Genomic DNA, 21237 nt, shown 5'->3' on the forward strand with positions numbered 1-21237 from the left:
ATAGGCTATAGGCTACTGATCACTTGAAGGAGTGAATGAATGAATTCGGACCGCTGAATTCGGACCGCTGTTGAGCGTACATCGGTTGTACACTCGTTATTGCAGTGCAATGTGGGATTGAATAAGTGCACTCAATAACGTCCTGACTCCTCTATGGTTTGGCACACCACCACAAATGGCTGTCCCTTCAGATAACGCCCTATTTTATATTTGAGCATTTAGAGGGCGATTTCGGATTCAGCCATGAAAACACGTGATGGGGAAAGGGGGCTGTTTCTGCAGCTCGGGACGTGTGTCAAATGCAGTCTGTCATGTGTAGAGGTGCTGCTGCTGCTGCTGATGTTCGTCTTTAAATATCTCTCTATCGGCTGAGACTCTCGCTTACGGCCATACCACCCTGAACACGCCCGATCTCGTCCGATCTCGGAAGCTAAGCAGGGTCGGGCTTGGTTAGTACTTGGATGGGAGACCGCCTGGGAATACCAGGTGCTGTAAGCTTTTGCTTCATCTTCACTACTCAGATAATTCACTTCAACGACGCTTTTTCCTTTATCCTTTCGAATTAGATTTATTTTCTTACATTGTGCTTTCTCTCTGGCTTTTGTCTGCTATTAGTGCGGCAAAGGAAAAGCACAGCTCAGCCTCGTCATTCTTCCTTTCTCCTCCAGGAGGCGCTCGAGTTTCTTTCTTTCTCTCTCTCAGCAACACTAAGCGCCACACTTTCTTTTGGAACCGCTCCTCTCCTCAACTTCAACTAGACCAGAGCTTAATAAACTCTTTTTTTTGTCATGATTTACACAAAGTAGGCCTACTTGCGCTTTAAGTTAATATTTATATAGGGCTGCACAAATAGGGCCTATTAGTAGTAGTAGTAGTACAACACCGTTCACTCGGAAGCAATAAATAATTCTGTATTATACATTTTTAAGGCCAGACAAGTAATTTGTTTAAATTTGTAAAAAAAAGACTATAGACTGAACACGTAATACGTGCACGCCGTCAACGTTTTCACAGGTTTGCGCTTTTAAAGCTTTCGCAGAGATAACAAAACAAAAGTATATATTTATATATATATATATATTTCTCTTCAAGGCTTGTTAACTTAGGGGCCCGCTAACACAACACCATTCTAACAGGAAAACCCTGACGAGACCAAAAAAAAAAAAAAAAAAGGCCAGACAAGTAGTTTATTGAGGGTTGATTTGTAAAGAAGGACACGTCTGCGCACATATATATTTTCAAACACGCATACCTTTAGACTGACGTTTGCATTTTTGAGGTTTGCACAGAGATACCAGATAATCGTTTGCACCATCGAACTTATTTCTGGGAGTGCATTCTCAAGACACCAGGCACTGGTTTGTGCGGATGGGCGGCCGGTGTTGAGCCGAATTTCGACCCCCTGCCAAATTATTACCCCCCTCGTTGAAGTCAGTACCTGATTGCCTAATCCTAACCCCACCCCTAATCCTACCCCCTCCCCTAATCCTACCCCCTCCCCCACAACTAATCCTAAACCTACCAATACTAGGGGGGTAATAATTTGTCGGGGGTCAAAATTCGGCACAACACCGGAGAGCGTTAAGGGTTTTCCTGTTAGAATGGTGTTGTGTTAGCTTGGCTACGGTTTCCAATGAACTGCAGTAGCCAAGGCAACATCTAGTTTATATATCTATACCCGCTCTCAGATCACTTGGACGTGGCTGTGTTCAAGAGGTTCGTTTTCTCACACAAACCGCTCGTTTTGTGTCTTAGGCCATCAATGTGTACTTACGATGGGGAATTGTTTAATTTGGACGATGGGGAATTGTTTTAATTTGGATTCTGTGCATGCTCTTTCAGGTGGTGACCACAGACCTGCATTATATGACTGACAGACAAGAACGGTTTGACCTAAAAATATCAAAATTGAAACTACTGCGGAAAAAAAGACACCTACATCTTGGATGCCCTTGAGGTAAGCTAAAACATACCAAAATTTAATTTCAAAGTGAACTATCCCTTTAAGCACGAAGGAGCAACTGTGTCTAAAGTGCTGGAAAAGAGAGAGTCAAAAGTTTCTGTCGCAATATCGAGTTCTTCTAAGCTATCTGGGATGCTGAGGAGATGAAACTGATCAGGAAAGTTATTAATAAAGCAATCTTTAGTAGCAGAAGTGATAGGTCTAACATATTTGTAACACGGAGTCAGCTTTGAAGCCTTGCCTAAAGGAAGTATACACGAGACTAGATAATGATCTGAGATGTCATCACTCTGCTGCAGAATTTTAACGGCATCAGCATTGATTTCATGTGATAATATTAGATCTAAAGTATGATTATGACAATGAGTGGGTCCTGACACGTGTTATCTAACGCCAATAGAGTTCAGAATGTCTTTAAATGCCCAATGCATCTTTTTCGTTATCCACATGTATATTAAAATTGCGGTTCAGCGCAAAGAGGAGGTGTGTTCCGGTGCAATGTGAGATGTCGCTCTGATTGCTTTATTTCATGTTACGCCCAAACCACACCTATGAATAATGAAGTTACTTCAGACCATTTTAGATTTGCGTCGGGCGCAAGAGTCATTTATCCCGCCGGTATAATAGCAACAGCGCCCAAGACCCGCCCAAAAAGTTACTTGCGTTTCGCTCTTGATACTTGCATTTCAGATCGTTAAAATAGGGCCCAAAGTCTCTATATGATGATATCTAGGTGAAAGAGTCTCTATGTGATGGGATTTATCTGACCTCAGTGAACGACAGCTAGCAGATGGTCGGTTTAGCCAGTCTGTCTGCTTCCTGACCTGAGCCCCAATTCATGTTTGAACTCTAAGACTATGTGCCATATTACTAGAAAGAAGAGCAGCACCATCCCAGGAGGGATGAATTTCGTCTCTTTTCAACAGGTCAGGTCTGACCCAAAAACTTTTCCAATTGTCTATGAATTCTATATTATTTTGCGGACACAACTTAGACAGGAACCCATTGAGTGAGGACAGTCTACTAAGTATCTCTTAAATTAAATTGCTTCGTGTTCACTCGTCACCTGCACAGAGAAATCCACTTCAGTCATCGCCAGCTAAGTCACAATCATCATTCTACAAGTCACCATCCTCTCACCATCATCTGGTTCCCGTTGTTCTACCACCACTCTGCTTTTAATAAACACTGTGTGCACCTAAACCTGTCTGTCTCCTCCTGTGTTTGTGACAGAAGACCAGACCATCATGCAGAGTCCTGTCGGAACCAGCGGGGAGCCTCCACCGGATCAGTTTGCCGAACCTGTGCAGGTGGTTCAGCAAACTCTCCCCTCTGCACCAGCCGCTCCTTCACCAACTGCCTCTGCCAGTCCCATGGCCCGACCAGCGACATAAATCGATGAGGTGGAGATTGCAGTGGGTTCATTCTACAATGTTCACTATATTTTCAAACGCAACCACAGCTTTTCTCCGCTGAACGGGCGTACATCGCCTACATGATTTCCCTGCTATCTGGACGCACACTCCATTGGGCCCAATCCATATGGCACGCCAACAGCCCGGTCACGACTTCATTGGCATCTTTCATGAGTCACTTCATGGAAGTCTTCGGTCAAACCGCATCAGAATTATCCGTCCATGATCAGCTGTTCAACCTCCGCCAAGGTAATACTTCTATAAATGCTTATGCTCTTGCAGTTCCACACATTGGCGGCATCTAGCAGTATGAGATGGCCCTGTTGACAGCCTTTCGCCAGGGTCTGAACCTGGAAGTGCACCACCAGATGGTAATTTATGATGACACCGTCGGTTTGGAGAGTTTCATTCAGAAAGCTGTGCGTATCTCTCAGCGTCTTTCAGCCCACTCATTGGATCAACCTGTTTGCATCCTCCGCCCATCTCTCTATCTGTAGCCCTTCCAGTACCAGAACTCATGCAGGTAGACACTTGCCATCTGTCCAACGCTGAGCGTCAAAGAAGACTAACACAGCACTTGTGTCTGTATTGTGGGGGAGAAAGTCATATCATCACCAACTGCCCAATACGACCACCACGCCCAGTGGTAAGTACCATCCAGTTTCTACCCAAAGTTGCACCTCTCACTCGCATGCCTGTCCAAATTCTAACCCCAAAACTTCTCGTTTCAGTGCAAGCGCTCATCTACTCTGCAGGGAACTTCATCTCTCATCAACTTCTCCAAAGACTCAACCTCCAGAGGAAACGCTGCTCACAAGAATGAGCCATCCACAACTGGCCCCAACCTGTCACCGTCAAGGAACTCCAACGCTTCCTAGGCTTTGCCAACTTCTATTGCAGATTCATCCAGAATTACAGTCTCCTCAGCTCACCTCTCACTTCATTCCTTAGGAACCGGCCCAAGTCTCTGTCCTGGCCACCGAAGCCTTACAACACCTGAAGGATGCCTTCACGACCGCTCCGGTCCTGGTGCACCCCCATCCAGAACTCCCATTCATGGTTGAAGTCGATGTGTCTACCACCGGGGTTGGAGCAGTGCTATCCCAGCAGTAGGGTGAGCCTCCTTGATTCCATCCATGCGCCTTCTATTCCAAGAAGCTGTACCCAGCGAGTCAGAACTACGACATAAGAAATCGTGAGCTGCTCGCCATCAAGCTCGCCTTGGAGGAATGGAGACACTGGCTGGAGGGAGCTGATCGAGGTCATCACCGATCACCGGAACCTAGAGTATCTCCAAGAGGCCAAACGGCTCAACCCACAACTAGCCTGTTGGACGCTTTTCTTCACACGGTTCGATTTCACCTGTGACCTACTGACCCGGTACCAGAACCAGTACTCCCTCCAGCCATGGTAGTTAGCCCAATCCAGTGGTCTCTCGACGACCAGATCCTCCAAGCCACCCGCACCGAATCTGCTCCGCCGGGAGGTCCTGAGGGACTGATGTATGCACCATCCGCCTGCTGTCTGTACCTCATGGACTCAGCACCTCTCGCTCCTACAGGATCTCTACTGGTGGCCCAACATGGCCCAGGATATCTCCTGATACATCAGAGGGTGCTCAGTCTGTGCCATCACCAACACGCCAAGGAAGCTACCCAAGGGAAAGTTGGTACCTCTGCCGATACCCAGACGTCCCTGGACCCACCTTGGCATTGACTTCATGACAGACCTTCCTCCGTCCAACCATCACACCTGTGTATTTGTCGTCTGCCCACCGAATTCGAAGCCGCAGAACTATTCCGTCATTATGGTCTACCAGAAGACATCGTATCGGATAGAGGTCCCCAGTTCATCTCCCGGGTGTGGAAGGCCTTCAGACTCTGCGTCTCAGTGAATCTATCATCAGATTACCATCCGCAAACCAACGACCAGAATGAGCGCAAGATCCAGGAGATCGGGAGATACCTGCGGTCATACTGCCAACAACACCAAGACAGCTGGAAACGCTACCTCCCCTGGGCAGAGTATGCCCAGAATTCCCTGCGCCAATCCACCACTGGGATCCCTGCCGCATCCATACATCCACCACTCCGTTCCAATGTATCCTCGGCTACCAACCTCCTCTCTTCCCCTGGTCCGGAGAACCCTCTGAGGTTCCAGCTGTCAATCACTGGTTACCCACTGGACTACTGAAAGAGTTGTTACCTGTTGCAGAAGAGCCTCTTCTCAATATTATTAACTCGTCTTTATCTCTAGGTCATGTCCCAAGACCATTAAAGCTGGCAGTTATTAAGCCTCTCATAAATAAATCACAATTAAATCCAAATGAATAAGCAAATTACAGACCCATTTCAAATCTTCTATTTATGTTGGAAGAGTGTGTTAAAGATATAAAATACTGGATGACCTGTAATTTTCTTCTATTTAGATAAGACTGAGTTGTTACTTATTGGACCAAAAAACTGTACACAGAATCTCAGAATACAATTTGCATTTAGAAGGATGTACTGTTACTTCATCCTCTACAGTTAAAGTGTGTTTTATTATAAAGCAACTTGTCTTTTGAAAATCATATTTCATGTTACAAAAACAGCCTTCCACCTCAGAAACATTGCTAAGCTACGGAACATGTTATCTGTTTCTGATGCAAAAAAGTTAGTTCATGCATTCATCACCTCTAGACTAGATTACAGTAATGCAATACTAGCTAGCTGTCCTGCATCCTCAGTAAACAAGCTACAATTAGTCCAAAATGCAGCTGCTAGAGTTATTACCAGGTCAATAAAATATGATCACATAACACCAATTTTATCATCTCTACACTCGTTACCTATATTAAGTTCCGTATCAATTACAAAGTATTGCTACTGACCTATAAGGCCCTAAATGGGTTAGCTCTTGTGTATTTAACCAAACTTCTATCGCCCTACATGCATGCATCATGCTCTTTAAGATGACAAAACTCAGGGCTTCTGGTAGTACCTAGGATATCTAAGTCCACTAAAGGAGGGAGAGCGTTTTCGCATTTGGCTCATTAACTCTGGAATAGCCTTCCTGATAATGTTCGGGGCTCAGACTCACTCTCCCAGTCTAAATCGAGATTAAAGACTCTTAGCCAAGCATTGACATAATGCACCTGTACTCCAGTCATGTCAGATTAAATGCACATGATTATCTTTGCTTAATGTTATGAAAAGCAGCTTATTTTGCCCATTATGCCCATCCTGAGGTAACTAGAGTACATTAGCTCCAGTTTGAATCCAGCCTCTCATGAAGACTTCAGATGTCCCAACACCTGTGAAAAGAAGACTCCAACTCCTGCGAAGACTTCAGATGACGCAAACTCTGAATCATCATGCACCAATGCTACATTTGTCTATATATCCTAACCATTTCCTAACAAACATGTATTACTTAAATTAGCTCATTATTGTTTCTGCCTTAAATTAATACATTGTTTAAATTAATACATTGTTTGCTAACTGCGTGATTTGTATATATGCATTTCTGAAATACATAACTTGGACACAGTCACCTCTGATAACAGATCACTCTAAATTGTAATGTAGACACATGCATTTTCTGTAAAGCTGCTTTGGAATGATATTGTGAAAAGCGCTATACAAATAAATTTGAATTGAATTAATAACAGATTACTCTAAATTGTAATGTACAAACATGCATTTATCTGTAAAGCTACTTTGAAACGGTATGCATTGTGAAAAGCACAAAAAAACAAACAAAAAAAAAGAAATGTGAAAATGTATACACCCTGTTCTGAATAAGCTGTGAATTATCAAACAACTTTTAATTTACAGAAATAGATATTTTAAATTACTTTTTTAAAAACACGAGATTTGGTTATATAACAGTCGTGACAATAACACAATAATGTGGATGTACGATAAGATTATTTATACTATGAACAGCACCCAGATATTTGTAATTCGGAAACTGCTTACTAAACCTTTGGCATCATATTTTTAATCAATAAATATATCTAAACAGATTTATTTACAATAAGAAAAAAAAAAGACAAACTATACAGACTGCATGATAAGCACTTTAAATTACTACCAGGTTAACTCCTTGTTTGCAATGAATGCAGACTACAAATATCAGCAATAAAAATAACTTTTTGACTGAACATGTTTGGTTTTCCATGACAACTAAAATTATTTAAAATAATGTATCTTAACATCAGTGAGACATTACAGGTTTGGAAAAGGTTTAGAAACAACAAGGATTTTACAACTTTACATTTGTAACAGGCTGATTTGACATCAGTAAAAAATAAATAGAAAAATGATGGCAAGTGAAAGAAATGGGAGACGGTTATGTTGAGGGAGGCACAGCTGAGGCACTAGGGGTGTTCAGGGGTTCAGTCTGTAGGGGGTGGTTTAAAATAATGTCCTGCAGCAGAAGAGTGTTGGTCTCTTTCCACTCCCTGAATTTACTTGCAGTGAGACTGGAGTCAGCCAGTACCTGCTCCAAAGTCAGTAGATCTGCTTCTTTAGCCTAAATCAAAGACACATTTTTTTTGTTAAAAATAACTTATGATATAACACAGTCTATTGATAGCAAATTGGATGAATACAAAATTGGTGAAATTAAATTAATATTAATTTCATTTTATAAAATATATACTAAAAAAGACTAAAATGTGCTTTATCCATCCAACTCTGCTGGTAGATTTAGGAATTGACATAGTTCTGCCAAGTGTCAGTAACCTCAAATTTCAAATGATATCTGATTCATTTTCTACCATCACTAAAAACTGTAGAAGCTAACGCATAAGACAGCTCCGTAAACAGCAAAGATATGGTGTCAGCAACTGAACTTTTTTCACTCTAAAGGCCTGTTCACACCAAGCATACATTTTTAAATAAAACCTATTCAGATCAAGTTTAATTGGAAAAGAAATGAAAGAACCAGCAAAAATCTCTACTGGTCCTGAAGATGGAGCTGCTGTTGTCTTTGCATACCACCTTCTTTTTCTTTTTTTAGCACAAGCCTGAAAACGATGTATACAAATAGTTGCAGTTCATTATCCCTTTCTACTACAGGCATACCTTTTTAGAGACCTCAATAATATATGTTCATATATAATAAACATGCACGAATATAATCGCTATATGTCAAAATAATCACTCCTTAACATAAAGGCAGACAGAGGTTTATTCCTGCAACAGTGCTCTTATATTTGTCCCATGCTCAAAAATATTTCTCGTATTGCATCATGGTGCATAAGAAATGCAAAGCTGAATTCTGAACACTACATTCTGAAGGAAATCTGCATTAATTAGTCTAAAGAACAACTTTCCCTACACTTTACAGACTTAATTACAAATTCCAATGCTTTCTTTTTATAACATTTTTGTAATTAGCTGACACATCATATGTTGTATTTTGTATTATAATATGCATATGCATTTTCCAGTTATATTTACTCCCGGTTAAAAGTCTGGAATAATTAAGATTTTTATCTCTTGTCTCTTATGCTGACCAAAGTTGCATTTTATTTGATAAAAATACAGCAATATTGTGGAATATTATTACAATTTAAAAGTTTTCTATTTTAAAGTCCCCTGTAGTCAATACTTTTATCCCTTAAAACTCATCTTTGATAATAAAAATGACACATTTAAATGTTTTTTTTCCTGAGAAAATAATTTCTTCATGCCTTAAAATAGCGTACTTCGTACTTGGTTAACCCATTCACCCAACAACTGTGTTTGTTGGAGTTTTTTGTCTTAGTGTGGAATGTGTAATGTTAGATGGATGATAATACTGCTGTAAAGATCAGATCAAATTAATCAAATCACAAAATACGCTTGGTACTATTTTTTTCTCCAAACTTATTTCAGTTGATGTAAATAGGCTTTAATACTTACAGACAAAATTGTAAGATTTTGAGGAAGAAACTTTTTCATATGTTAGAAAAGGTTTATCTGAACGTCTAACCTTTAGAGTGCTGTTGAGGGTTCTGATGAGATGTATCTTCTCATTGAGCATCTGGTTTTTGCAACGCTTTATAAAGGAGGTTCGTAATTCCCATTTTGATGATGGTTTCCGCTCGCCCGTTGGAGACAGACTTGCTCTTTTCAAATGCAAGTACAATCTTTTCATCTCATCATCAGTTCCTTCCTGTCCATCTAGAGCTATTAAAACATATATAACTTTTATAGCGAGTTATATAAAACATAACTCATAAGAGTTATGTTTAAACCTAAGCAATCAAACTTCTATGAAAGTTTTATTTTTGATAATAACAAGCATTTGTAATATCCTCCAAATTGATCAGTAGTCATGTCACTGGCTGAACAATGTCATTTCCTATCATAAATCTGTTTATGGTGTTTAATTGGTTCTCCAACTTGCTTACTTTCAGGTCTGGTGTCATTTGAGGTCAGCAGCGGTTCTGATTCCCCTGGCTCTGTGGATACTGCCATAGGTGTTGTTCTTGATGAGCATTCAAAGGGGCCTTGAGACGTAGCAGTGATTTCACTGCATTGTGAGGTTTCCTTTATTTTGGGGTTCATTGTATGGACCACAGCAGAGCAGACCACTGTTTCCCCAGAAGTAGGTGTTGCCTGGGAGACAAGGTCTAGCCAAGACCGTCTATGCTTAGCCAGAGAGGAGGCAGAACTGTGGGAGGTCATCGTACTGACGGGGGAGGATAGGGTTCCAGTGGTTTCACTAGGAACAGGGGAGGAATATGGAGGAGGAAGGCTTTCCTAAATGGGACAGATACATCAGAGTGAGGGACAATGGCATTCTCTATTATAATAAATGTCTGGTGCAATTGTCTTCAAATGTAGTTCTTCTATATCAAGGGTGTCCAGTCCTGCTACTGGAGGGCCACTTTACTGCAGAGTTTAGCTCCAACACACCTGCCTGGAAGATTTTGGTAAAGATCCTAAAGATTTCAGGTGTGTATAATTAGGGCTATAGCTAAGCTCTGTGGTTGCTTCTCAATACTCAAATTAAAGCACAATTTATATTTCTGCATCAAACTTACCCGGCGTACCCTGACGTGCACCTGTCCAAAAATGTAACAACGCGTCAATTCTATGCGGACTGCAAGCGCTGTGATTGGTCTGCTAGGACCCTTCACTATGGTTTCACATGCTCCCTCTGCATGTGTAATTGTACGTCAATGTGTACAACAACGCAGAGATATAAATTAAAACTGACGCGTAGCCTACAGTGCAGAGGCTACGGCATAGGTCCGACGCAGAAGTATAAATCAACCTTAATGCTTCCTTGTTTCCTCACTCCTACGTCCTCCAGACTGTGACCCAGAAACCGATTAAACTCAGCCATCTTGACATCTCTATTCTCTAATTCGACCATGAGGAAGTGAGGAATGAGGAGCAAGGAAGCTTCTTGAGCAGTCAGGAATACAGGTGTTAAATTCAGTGTTAATTTAACACCTTTAAACTGTCAACCATATTATTCTGCTCTGTGAATGCAGACAATGTGAAAACAGTGAAACTTGAAGTTTGTAGATAATGTATTAATCCTTGGCAGGAGGTCAAGGACACATATATTGTGCAACTGTGAACTTGCCTGGTGTGCAGCAGCTGATGGACTATTCACAGTTTCTACAGCTTGGGAGTGGTGCTCAGAATAGGGTGGAGGAGGTGTGTCAGTGGATTCCTCGTGATCACTGGCCTCACTGTAGCATTCTGTGCAGTAGAAAAACAAAGATGCCAAAAAATTCTAAGGAATGCTTGTAACACTAGTAGACTTACAACTTACCAGCTGTATGACCCTCTGTGGGTTCATACTGAATAGATGCCAGACCAAGTTTATTTAACCATCTGAAATAACAAAACATAACAAGTTACCAACAATGACACAGGACTGTCAAAATGAATGTTTATAATTAAAGTGATTAATTAAAACTGTTTTTAAAACACAATTTTTTTAAATATAAATTAATTCAAGTTTCCTTCAGTTTTAACCTCATTCATCTTCCTTTACCTTTAACCATGTCACACATGCAAACAAAAACCAAAGACAGGTCAGCCAACTCAATGTCAGCAAATCAAAACACGCAAAATTAATGAGAGTAGCTTCAGTTCCTGGTAGGGTCTCCCTTGGCAAATTGGTCCCAGGTGAGAGGCCAGACAAAGAGTGATTCAATACGTCCCCTATAGAAACATTAATATGTGATTTGAAAGTGATTTGATAAAAGAGTGAAAGACCATGACCGGTAGAAGGACACCAGGGCCCTCGCCTGGAGCCAGGTCTGGGAGAGGAGCTCACAGGTGAGCACCTGATGGCCAGGCTCTGGCCCAGTCGGGCTCAGCCCGAAAGAATAAGGTGGGGCCTTTTCCTTGTGGGCTCACCACCTGCAAGGAGATGCTGAGGGGGGCCCACACATACAGGATACTGTGGCACCAGCTAGATATAGTTGGCCTCACCTCCACACAGCTCGGGCGCTGGAGCCAAACTCCTGGATAGAGTTTGGACTATAGAGTCACCCAGGGTGAGAAACAAATTCCCTGACTCTGCGCCATGGTTTCACGTGCGGGAAAGACTCTGACTGTGTTCTGTTTACACATGAATTGGGGCTCAGGTCAGGAAGCAGACAGACTGGCTAAACCGACCTTCTGCTAGCTGTCGCACGTCACTGAGGTCAGATAAATCCCATCACATAGAGCCTCTTTCACCTAGATATCATCATATAGAGACTGTGTCTGTTCCCCGAATTAGGAAATACAAAAAACTCCCAAACTCATTTAAGTGTAAAAATTGTATTGATGTTCAACAAATAAAAAACAGATATAATACAGATGAACAAATGATAAAGCTCGGGTTGCTGAATATTCGATCCCTTACTTCAAAAGCACTTATTGTTAATGATATGTTCACAGATTATAACCTAGATGTGCTGTGTTTGACAGAAACCAGACGATTACATTACTTTAAATAAGAGTCCACCCCCCAAGATTATTGTTATAAACATGAGCCTCGTCAGAAAGGCAAAGGGGGAGATGTTGCAGTAATTTATAGTAATATCTTCAGAATTACTGAGAAGTCTTGTTTCAAATATAATTATTAAGTGTTGATGCTTAATGTAACACTATCTAGTGTAAATGATAAATCATGTTTGAGATTTGTGCTGGCGACTGTATACAGGCCACCAGGGCACCATACAGACTTTATCAAAGAATTTGCTCATTTTCTATCAGAGTTAGTACTGGCTGCAGATAAAGTCCTAATTGTTGGTGATTTTAATATACATATAGATAACGAAAAAGATGCATTGGGATTGGCATTTAAAGACATTCTGAACTATATTGGAGTTAGACAACACGTGTCAGGACCTACTCATTGTCGTAATCATAATCTAGATCTAATATTATCACATGGAATCAATGTTGATGCCATTGAAATTATGCAGCAGAGCGATGACATCTCAGATCATTAGCTAGTCTCGTGTATACTTCATTTAGCCAAGGCTTCAAAGCCGACTCCGTGTTACAAATATGTTAGACCTATCACTTCTGCTACTAAAGATTGCTTTATTAATAACATTCCTGATCAGTTTCATCTCCTCAGCATCCCAGATAGCTTAGAAGAACTCGATAGTGTGACAGAAACTTTTGACTCTCTATTTTCCAGCACTTTAGACACAGTTGCTCCTTTGTACTTAAAGAAGATTAAAGAAAATAGTCCAACGCCGTGGTACAACGAGCAGATTCAGGCCCTTAAGAGAGCAGCCAGAAAAATGGAGCGCAACAGGAAGAAAACAAACCTAGAGCTTTTTCACATTTCATGGAAAGAGAGCACGATTGCGTATAGAGAGGCCTTAAAAACAGCTAGATCTGCTTATTTTTCAACCCTATTAGAATAAAACAAACAAAACCCTAGGTATTTATTTGAAACAGTGGCTAAATTAACGAAATATAAAGCTTCAACCCCAGACGTTTCCAAGCAGCACAGCAGTAATGACTTTATGCACTTCTTTACTTACACGATTGATAATATCAGGGAGAAAATTATAACTATGCAACCATCTATTACAGTATCGCATCAGACAGTGCATTGTAGTCTCCTTGAGGAAAAATTTGATTCATTCATTGCTATAGGAGAGGAAGAATTGTCTAAACTCGTTAAATCATCTAAATCGATAACATGTATTTTAGACCCTATACCGACTAAGCTAATAAAAGAGAAAGAGATGCTTCCAGAGGTCATAGATTCTCTTCTTAATATCATTAATTCATCTTTGTCATTAGGATACGGACCAAAAATTAGTCAATTACAGGCCGATCTCGAATCTACCTTTTCTGTCAAAGATACTAGAAAAGCCAGTATCCTCACAACTATGTTCCTTTTTAGAAAGAAATGATATCTGCAAGGATTTACAGTCAGGTTTTAGACCGTACCATAGTACTGAGACAGCTCTCATTAGAGTCACAAATGATTTGCAATTATCATCTGATCGTGATTGTATCTCTCTATTAGTGTTCCTCGATCTTAGTGCTGCATTTTATACTATTGACCACAACATTCTTTTAAATAGATTCGAAAATGATGTTGGTATTAGTGGAATTGCATTAGCATGGTTTAAATCATACTTATCTGACCGTTATCCATTTGTAGCAGTAAATTAAGAGATGTCTTATCAATCACAAGTTCAGTATGGAGTATCACAAGGCTCAGTGCTAGGACCATTGCGGTTCACTCTGTACATGCTACCCTTGGGAGATATCATTAGGATGCACGGCATTAGTTTTCACTGTTATGCTGATGATACTCAGCTCTATATTTCTTCACTCCCCGACAAAACTTGCCAATTCACAAAATTAACGGAATGCATAGGTGATATAAAAAACTGGATGACTAGTAATTTCCTACTACTTAACTCTGAAAAAACAGAGATTCTAATTATTGGAAAAAAAAACTCCTCACATAATAACCTAGAATACTGCCTAACACTTGATGGCTGCTCTGTCAAACCTTCGTCGTCGGTTAGGAACCTGGATGTGCTCTTTGATACCAATGTTTCATTTGAAAGTCACGTTTCTAGTATCTGTAAAACCGCATTCTTCCATCTTAAAAATATATCTAAATGATGTCATATGCTCTCAATGACAAATGCGGAACAATTAGTTAATGCGTTCATGACATCAAGGCCAGATTATTGTAATGCTCTTATGGGTGGTTGCCCTGCACGCTTAATAAATAAACTACAGCTGGTCCAAAACGCAGCAGCTAGAGTTCTTACTAGAACCAGGAAGTATGACCATATTAGCCCAGTTCTGTCAACACTGCATTGGCTCCCTATTAAACATCGTATAAATTAAAAAATATTGCTGATTACTTACAAAGCACTAAATGGTTTCGCTCCCCAGTACTTGAGCGAGCTCTTAACGCATTATAGTCCTTCATGTCTATTGCAATCTCAAGATTCCGGCAAATACCTAGAATATCAAAATCGACTGCTGGCGGTAGATCCTTTTCGAATTTAGCACCAAAACTCTGGAACAGTCTTCCTAACATTTTCCGGGAAGCAGACACACTCTGTCAGTTCAAATATAGACTAAAAACACATCTCTTTGACCTATAGCATATACATAACACATTATAAACTTATATAATTCAATGTTAGGCTGCATAGATTAGGTCAGCCGGAACCAGGAACACTCCCCATAAATCTTGATGTACTCATTACATCATAAGAAGAATGGCGTCTACGCTAATAGTCTCTCTGATTATCCTGAGGTTTTCCGCAGTCCGCCAGATCCAGGCCGTATCCAGATCTGATGAAGGACCTGCGCCTGGACACGATAACAACGCAGTCCTGAAGTTTCAACTAGTCTCTCCCCTGTGAAGGCCCCCTTCTGCTTCCCTTTACCTCTGTACAGATAAAATTTTGTCAAAATAGTTCAGGTTCACTTGGCTACTCGGAAGTGATAAATAATTCTGCGAATGAGCGGGCTGGAGCGCATTAGGGGTTTTATTTTAGAACATTGTCGTGTAAGCGGCATCTAAGTTAATAACTAATGATCTTTGCAACGGAATTGAATCGATCAAAACTAACTTTAGCTGGACAATAACTTTATTCTAGAGCTGCTGCAAAGCCAAAACAATCTCTGTTACTTTAATTTCCTATTATCACTGTAAAGCTGCTTTGAAACAGTCCATATTGTTAAAAGCGTTATATAAATGAAGTTGACTTGACTTGACTTGACTTTACGTTATGTTATTCCTTCATCCCAAGGAAGGCTGCAGACACAGAGTCTGAGTGGGTTCTGTTTAAAACTTCCATTGCGGGATAGGCTGCTCGGAGCTGTGGCTGAAAGGTTGTTAATCTGACAGCAACCCAATGAGAATCCATGGAGAAGGACTTTTGTTTTCGGCCTCAAAGAGTTTGTATCAAATGGCTTAGTTGAGGGAAGCATTGCCTGATGCAGGCAGTTGTAAGTCGGGTAGGGAATTTGCTAACCTCACCTGGTGATATAATCAGGAGGGTGGAGGAAAACCTTTGAGGATCTTCTGAACCCTGAGGACAATACCTCAAAAGAAGAGGCAGGGTTGAAGGACTTGGGAGAGTCATCACACATTTTCTGTTGGAAGTCACTGAGGTATAGTTAAAAGGTTCAGAAGTGGCAAGGGGCCGGGGTTGGCCGAGATTCAATATACTGAAGAAATTGAAGGCCTTGGATGTGGTCAGGATAGCACCTGGAGATAGGAAGACAGGTGTGGTGGTTCCCATATTAAAAAAAGGAGAACGGAGGGTGTGTTCTAATTAAGAGGGATCCCACTTCTCAGCCAACCTGGGAAAGCCTGGTTGCAAGCAGAATGCTAGAAAGGAGAATCCGTCCAATCTACAAACCTCATCTGGAGGAGGAACAATGCGGATTCCATCCTGGACATGGAACCATGGATCAACATTTTACCCCAGCAAGGATCCTGGAGGAGGCATGGAAGTTTGCTTATTGAAACTAAATGTGTTTTTTGGACTTGGAGAAGGCTTACGACCATGTTCCCCAGGGTGTTTTGTGGGGGGCAATATATGGGGTACCAGGACCGCTTATGGGTGCCATCCGAGCCTCATGACTTGACATGACTTAACTATCTTATATATATCAGTAGTTAATACAAAACATTACTGTAACTACTGTAAATACAACCATGGATGTTACTAAAAAGAATATGTTTTTTGTTCAAACTGATGTGTCAATGGGCTTACAAGTTCATGTCCTCGTTGCTGTCAGCTGCAAAGTAAAACATCATGACTTTGGGATGGCAAGCTTTGATCGCACTGTGAGAAACACAAAAAAAAAGTGTGAAGGGTTGTTCAGTTGAAAGATATTTTATAATCATCATGATAATGAAAAAAAAAAAAAACAGTAGAGGAAATAACCATGTTATATTCTAATTAAAGGCCCTTTCATTTTGATTTTTTTTTTGCAATTAAAGAGAAAATTAACATAAATGACAATGCCACTTACTATTTTTTCTTACATTCCATTGCTCTGTCAATTACAAAATCAGTCAAATTTATGAAGCCTTCTGCTTTTTCAGCCTGGGAAAAAACACAAAACAAAGTTTTTTTTGTAATATATCCCTTTTTTCATTATTATCAAGGCAGAGAAAAAACGATTAAATTGGAATCCTATTTTCATCATCTAACATGAAACTGTAGGCCTATATATATATATATATATTTTTTTTTTTTACCAAGATCAATGCTAAAATATCTAAGAAAATATGTTGTGCTGACCTTTATAAATAATATTCAATTAATAGAAAAAACAATATCATGATAAGATGTAGGCACATAAATGACATTCAGATACTCACCACTTGATTTGTGTACCAGTATAGAGAGGTTTTCTTTAGCACAAACCAATACTTTTTCCACTTAATACCCAGAAATCCCTTCCCCTCTTTTTTTCTATAGAGCCAGCCCTGATAGTCCACTGGCTCCAGAACTTTTACTGAAACTCTCCTTCTGCTCATTCTTAGACTGCCTATTAGAAAATTTTTTTAAATGCCACAATAAAACAGAAATGGTGACACAGGTAAAACAAAACAAATAAACCATCATAGTTGATCACAACTTTGAGTTGTTTGTGCAGTGCAACACATACCTCCACAATTCTTCTTTTTTGACTTCTGTCTGAGAGACACCTGAAGACAAATGCATATGAAATATGTTGATATTATAATGACCACAATCATGTAATCATAATTTCTGGCACTTTCACACTATCACAATGCAGACAAAAATATGAATGTACAATAGGTTCACAAGAATTACCGGATTGTACTCATCAGCAGCAATATGGGGAGCCAGAGAAATGGGGAAAGAGGCCTGAGAAGAGACCAAAGCAGACACATTCGGTGATCATTAGGGTCAGTTTCAGTCAGGGCCCTCGATAGCATTTTATTTTACAGTCCTGTTCGACATATTGTAAAGTCATTACAATAACTGCTAATAACTAAGTATTAACCCTGAACCTGATCCCTAAACCTAACCTTAACCCATTTTAAGTCCAAGTACTGTATGTACCTTATATTACTCAGCACTTTTTGGGGTAAGTACACTGTACACTGCACATACTTTAAAATTAAGTGAAACAGTGCATTCAGAAAGTATTCAGACTATATCTATAGCATCCAATTCATTTTTTGCTATTTTGTTATGTGGCAGCCTTATACTAAAATGCTTTTAAAAAATCCACAGCAGATTTGTGATGCTTTGCACATCTGGATTTGGGTATTTTCAGACAATTTTCTCTGCAGATCTTCTCAAGCTCTGTCAGATGCGATGGGGACTCATTGTTCATTGAGTTTAAATGGGGCACTCAAGTTTGTCTCTAAATCACTCTCGCATTGTCTTGGCTGTTGGAATGTAAACCTTCAGCCCAGTCTGAATTCCTGAGCCCTCTGAACTTTTGCTGCATTCACCTTTCCTTCATGATCAGTCCAGATATTTCGCAGGTGACAAGCAGTGCCTAGTTACCTAGACATGACAGAGAACCTTGTTTGTCACAGTCTGAGGCTTCGTCTACATCATTCCGGATTCCGTACACATTTGAAAACAGCATTTTCATTTCAAAACACTCTCCTAAACGCTTACTTGGATTATACAGACGGAACAGACATAATAAAGTTCTCATGCTATTCTTCTGGCAGGATCATTTTATTTGCAAAATATATCACCATTCACTGATGTGTCAAGGTCGCACTCAGTCACCATTATTTTGTTGCCACAGGACAGCAAATGCAAGTGAATTTTCTGTCATCTTTGCAGGACTGCGATATTAAGAATGCACAAGATTCCGGCAAATACCTAGAATATCAAAATCGACTGCTGGCGGTAGATCCTTTTCCTATTTAGCACCAAAACTTTGGAACAGTCTTCCTAACATTGTCCGGGAAGCAGACACACTCTGTCAGTTTAAATCTAGACTAAAAACACATCTCTTTAACCTGGCATACACAGAAAATTATACATTCCTATTATTCAAATCAGTTGATGATTGTCAATGATTGTTAGGCTGCATAAATTAGGTCAGCCAGAACTGGGAACACTTCCTATAACACCCGATGTACTCGTCACATCATAAGAAGAATGGCATCTACGCTAATGTTAGGCCCTGTCCCAAATGGCACACTTCATGTGCACTTCCGGTCTTGTGGACTTACAATGGCTGCCGCGTGCGCGTGTCCGTTAAGTCCGTGAGACCGCAGTGTGTCCCATTTGTCATTTTTAGATCTCAGAAGGGTGCTCGCGAGGGCCCCCATGTGGTCGATTTGCGCCCTTGATGCGCACTTTTGCCGAGCCCGCGCTGATGCGGGCTCCGCAGCAGACTTCTTCCCGACAGTCAAAGCGGCATTACGTCATGAAAGTGCGGACTCAGAGGAAGACCGCGAGTGCTTAGGTTTCCATTTGGGACAGGGCCTTAGTCTTTTTGCTTATTCCGGGGTTTACTGTAATCAGTTGGATCCGGGCCGTATCCAGACCAGATGGCGGACCTGCGCCTAGACACGACCACAACGCATTCCTGAAGTGTCAGCAGAGGTTGTTTCAACTAGACTCTCCCCTATGAAGGCCTCGACACGGCAGCCATCGGCACTGATCCTCAACAAACCCGTCTCCATACCAGCGTGATGACTCCGATCTTCAACCAGATGGAACTGGAAATATTCTGATTGTTCCAATCCAATCTGACTACTAACCTGTAATTCTGCCTGAATCATAATCATACACTGTTTGTTCGTCTGACTGATCCTGGTTTCTCCCAAGGTTTTTTTCTCCATTCTGCCGCTGATGGAGTTTTGGTTCCTTGCCACTGTCGCCTTTTTCGCCTTGTCGCCTTTTTCACCTTTGCCATTGGCTTGGCTTGCTTAGTTGGGGACATTAAATTTAACATTAAATTCGATATTCAACAATAATATTGATCTGCCTGCATTGACACTATTATACAAGAACTGAACTGAGCTGGACGATGACATCACAGTTTACTCCAGAGCGGCTATATATATAAATTAATTACTTTTTTACAACAAAAATGAAACATCACTGAACTTACTTAAGCTGGACTGTTATGCTATTTTCTTCTGGAAACAAACTTGTTTTGTATTATTTACCTGTTATCTCTGTAAAGCTGCTTTGAAACAATCTGCATTGTAAAAAGCGCTATATAAATAAATGTGATTTGACTTGACTTGACTTGTTTTCAAATGAAAACATTATTGTGGACATGGCCTGAGAGTCCTTTAGGTGCTTTTTCGCAAATTCCAAGTGGGCTATCATGCCTCTTCATCGAGGAGAGGCTTCCATCTGGCCACTCTGCCATAAAACCAAGATCCGTGGACTGTTGCAGTGATGATTGTCTTTCTGCAAGCTTCTCTTACCAAGGCCCATCTTCCCGGTTTGCTCAGTTTGGCCAGACAGACAGCTTTAGGAAGAATCTTTGTTTTGTCAAATTTCTTCCATTTAAGAATTGTGGAGGCCACTGTGCTCTTGGGAAGCTTTAATGCAGCAGAATTCTTTGTATCTTTCCCCAGATCTATGTCTCGACACAATCCTGTCTCTGAGCTCTGCAGGCAGTTTCGTTGACCACATGGTTTAGTTTATACTTTGATTTATTTTCAGCTGTTAGGTCAGCCTTATTTCTGTCAGGTCACTATCATCAAATACGATTGACAATTAGCATACAGTTTGGATTGGCGGTATGGTTCCGTTCTGGGCGAGAACTCCCTGCGCATCCATCCAGCCTAGCAAGGATTAGAGAAGGAGAGCAGCAATAATCCCCCCTTAGGGTAAACAGAACAGAACCAACATGAATGTATGCAGATCATTAATTCAAGATTTTAAAGTACAACATAATTCAAGAATTTATTCTGATTCAAGGGGAATCAGAATGCCAAATCCTGACTGACGAGAGGAGGAGCTGGGGATGGAGGAGGGTAATTAGCTCCTGAGAAACATGATAGCTGCTGGTAAAGGAGCTTATATATGTATACAGTGATAGGCGTCGTATTCCTATAGGTAGACGTGGATCAGCTGAAGGCCCGTACACACCGGGACGAATTTCGCGCGCGATATTCGCCGATGTTTAACGCCTCGTGACTAAACAAAGGGCGCCAATGTGAGTGTGCACACCGACGCGGAAAACGCCACGCGGAAAAGCGTTTTTTTTTTTTTAACGCCTCGGGTTCGTTTTTTTGGTTTGACGCGCCGCGTCAAAAACTATCCGACCAATGAGATTGGCGCTTTTGCTCACGTGTCTGGAGCTTCTGAAGTTACAGTAAAACACAACTTGGGGGCGCTCAAACACAAAACGGTCTTGCCGAGCACACATACGTAACAGCGAAGAAGAT

General features: G+C 40.9%; 1 protein-coding gene across 3 annotated transcripts in view; it reads right to left on the bottom strand.

Moving 5' to 3' along the window:
* Positions 1 to 7336: 7336 nt before the first annotated feature.
* Positions 7337 to 21237, bottom strand: part of LOC309479354 (connector enhancer of kinase suppressor of ras 3-like) — a 76250-nt gene continuing 62349 nt past the window's right edge. For 2 of the 3 annotated variants that reach the window (XM_082143437.1, XM_082143436.1), the window contains exons 16-25: positions 17666 to 17719; positions 17496 to 17535; positions 17206 to 17375; positions 16854 to 16927; positions 16592 to 16663; positions 11143 to 11204; positions 10951 to 11069; positions 9764 to 10115; positions 9343 to 9539; positions 7337 to 7896 (exon numbers count right to left, since the gene is read on the bottom strand). In XM_082143437.1, the coding sequence (XP_081999563.1) occupies positions 7714 to 7896; positions 9343 to 9539; positions 9764 to 10115; positions 10951 to 11069; positions 11143 to 11204; positions 16592 to 16663; positions 16854 to 16927; positions 17206 to 17375; positions 17496 to 17535; positions 17666 to 17719 (1323 nt within the window). In that variant the 3' untranslated portion in view covers positions 7337 to 7713. The remainder of the gene's footprint in view (positions 7897 to 9342; positions 9540 to 9763; positions 10116 to 10950; positions 11070 to 11142; positions 11205 to 16591; positions 16664 to 16853; positions 16928 to 17205; positions 17376 to 17495; positions 17536 to 17665; positions 17720 to 21237) is intronic. The other variant, XM_082143438.1, reaches the window with a different exon arrangement.

Source organism: Leuciscus leuciscus, assembly GCF_965113295.1.
Source record: "Leuciscus leuciscus genome assembly, chromosome: 17".
Lineage (NCBI taxonomy): Eukaryota > Metazoa > Chordata > Actinopteri > Cypriniformes > Leuciscidae > Leuciscus > Leuciscus leuciscus.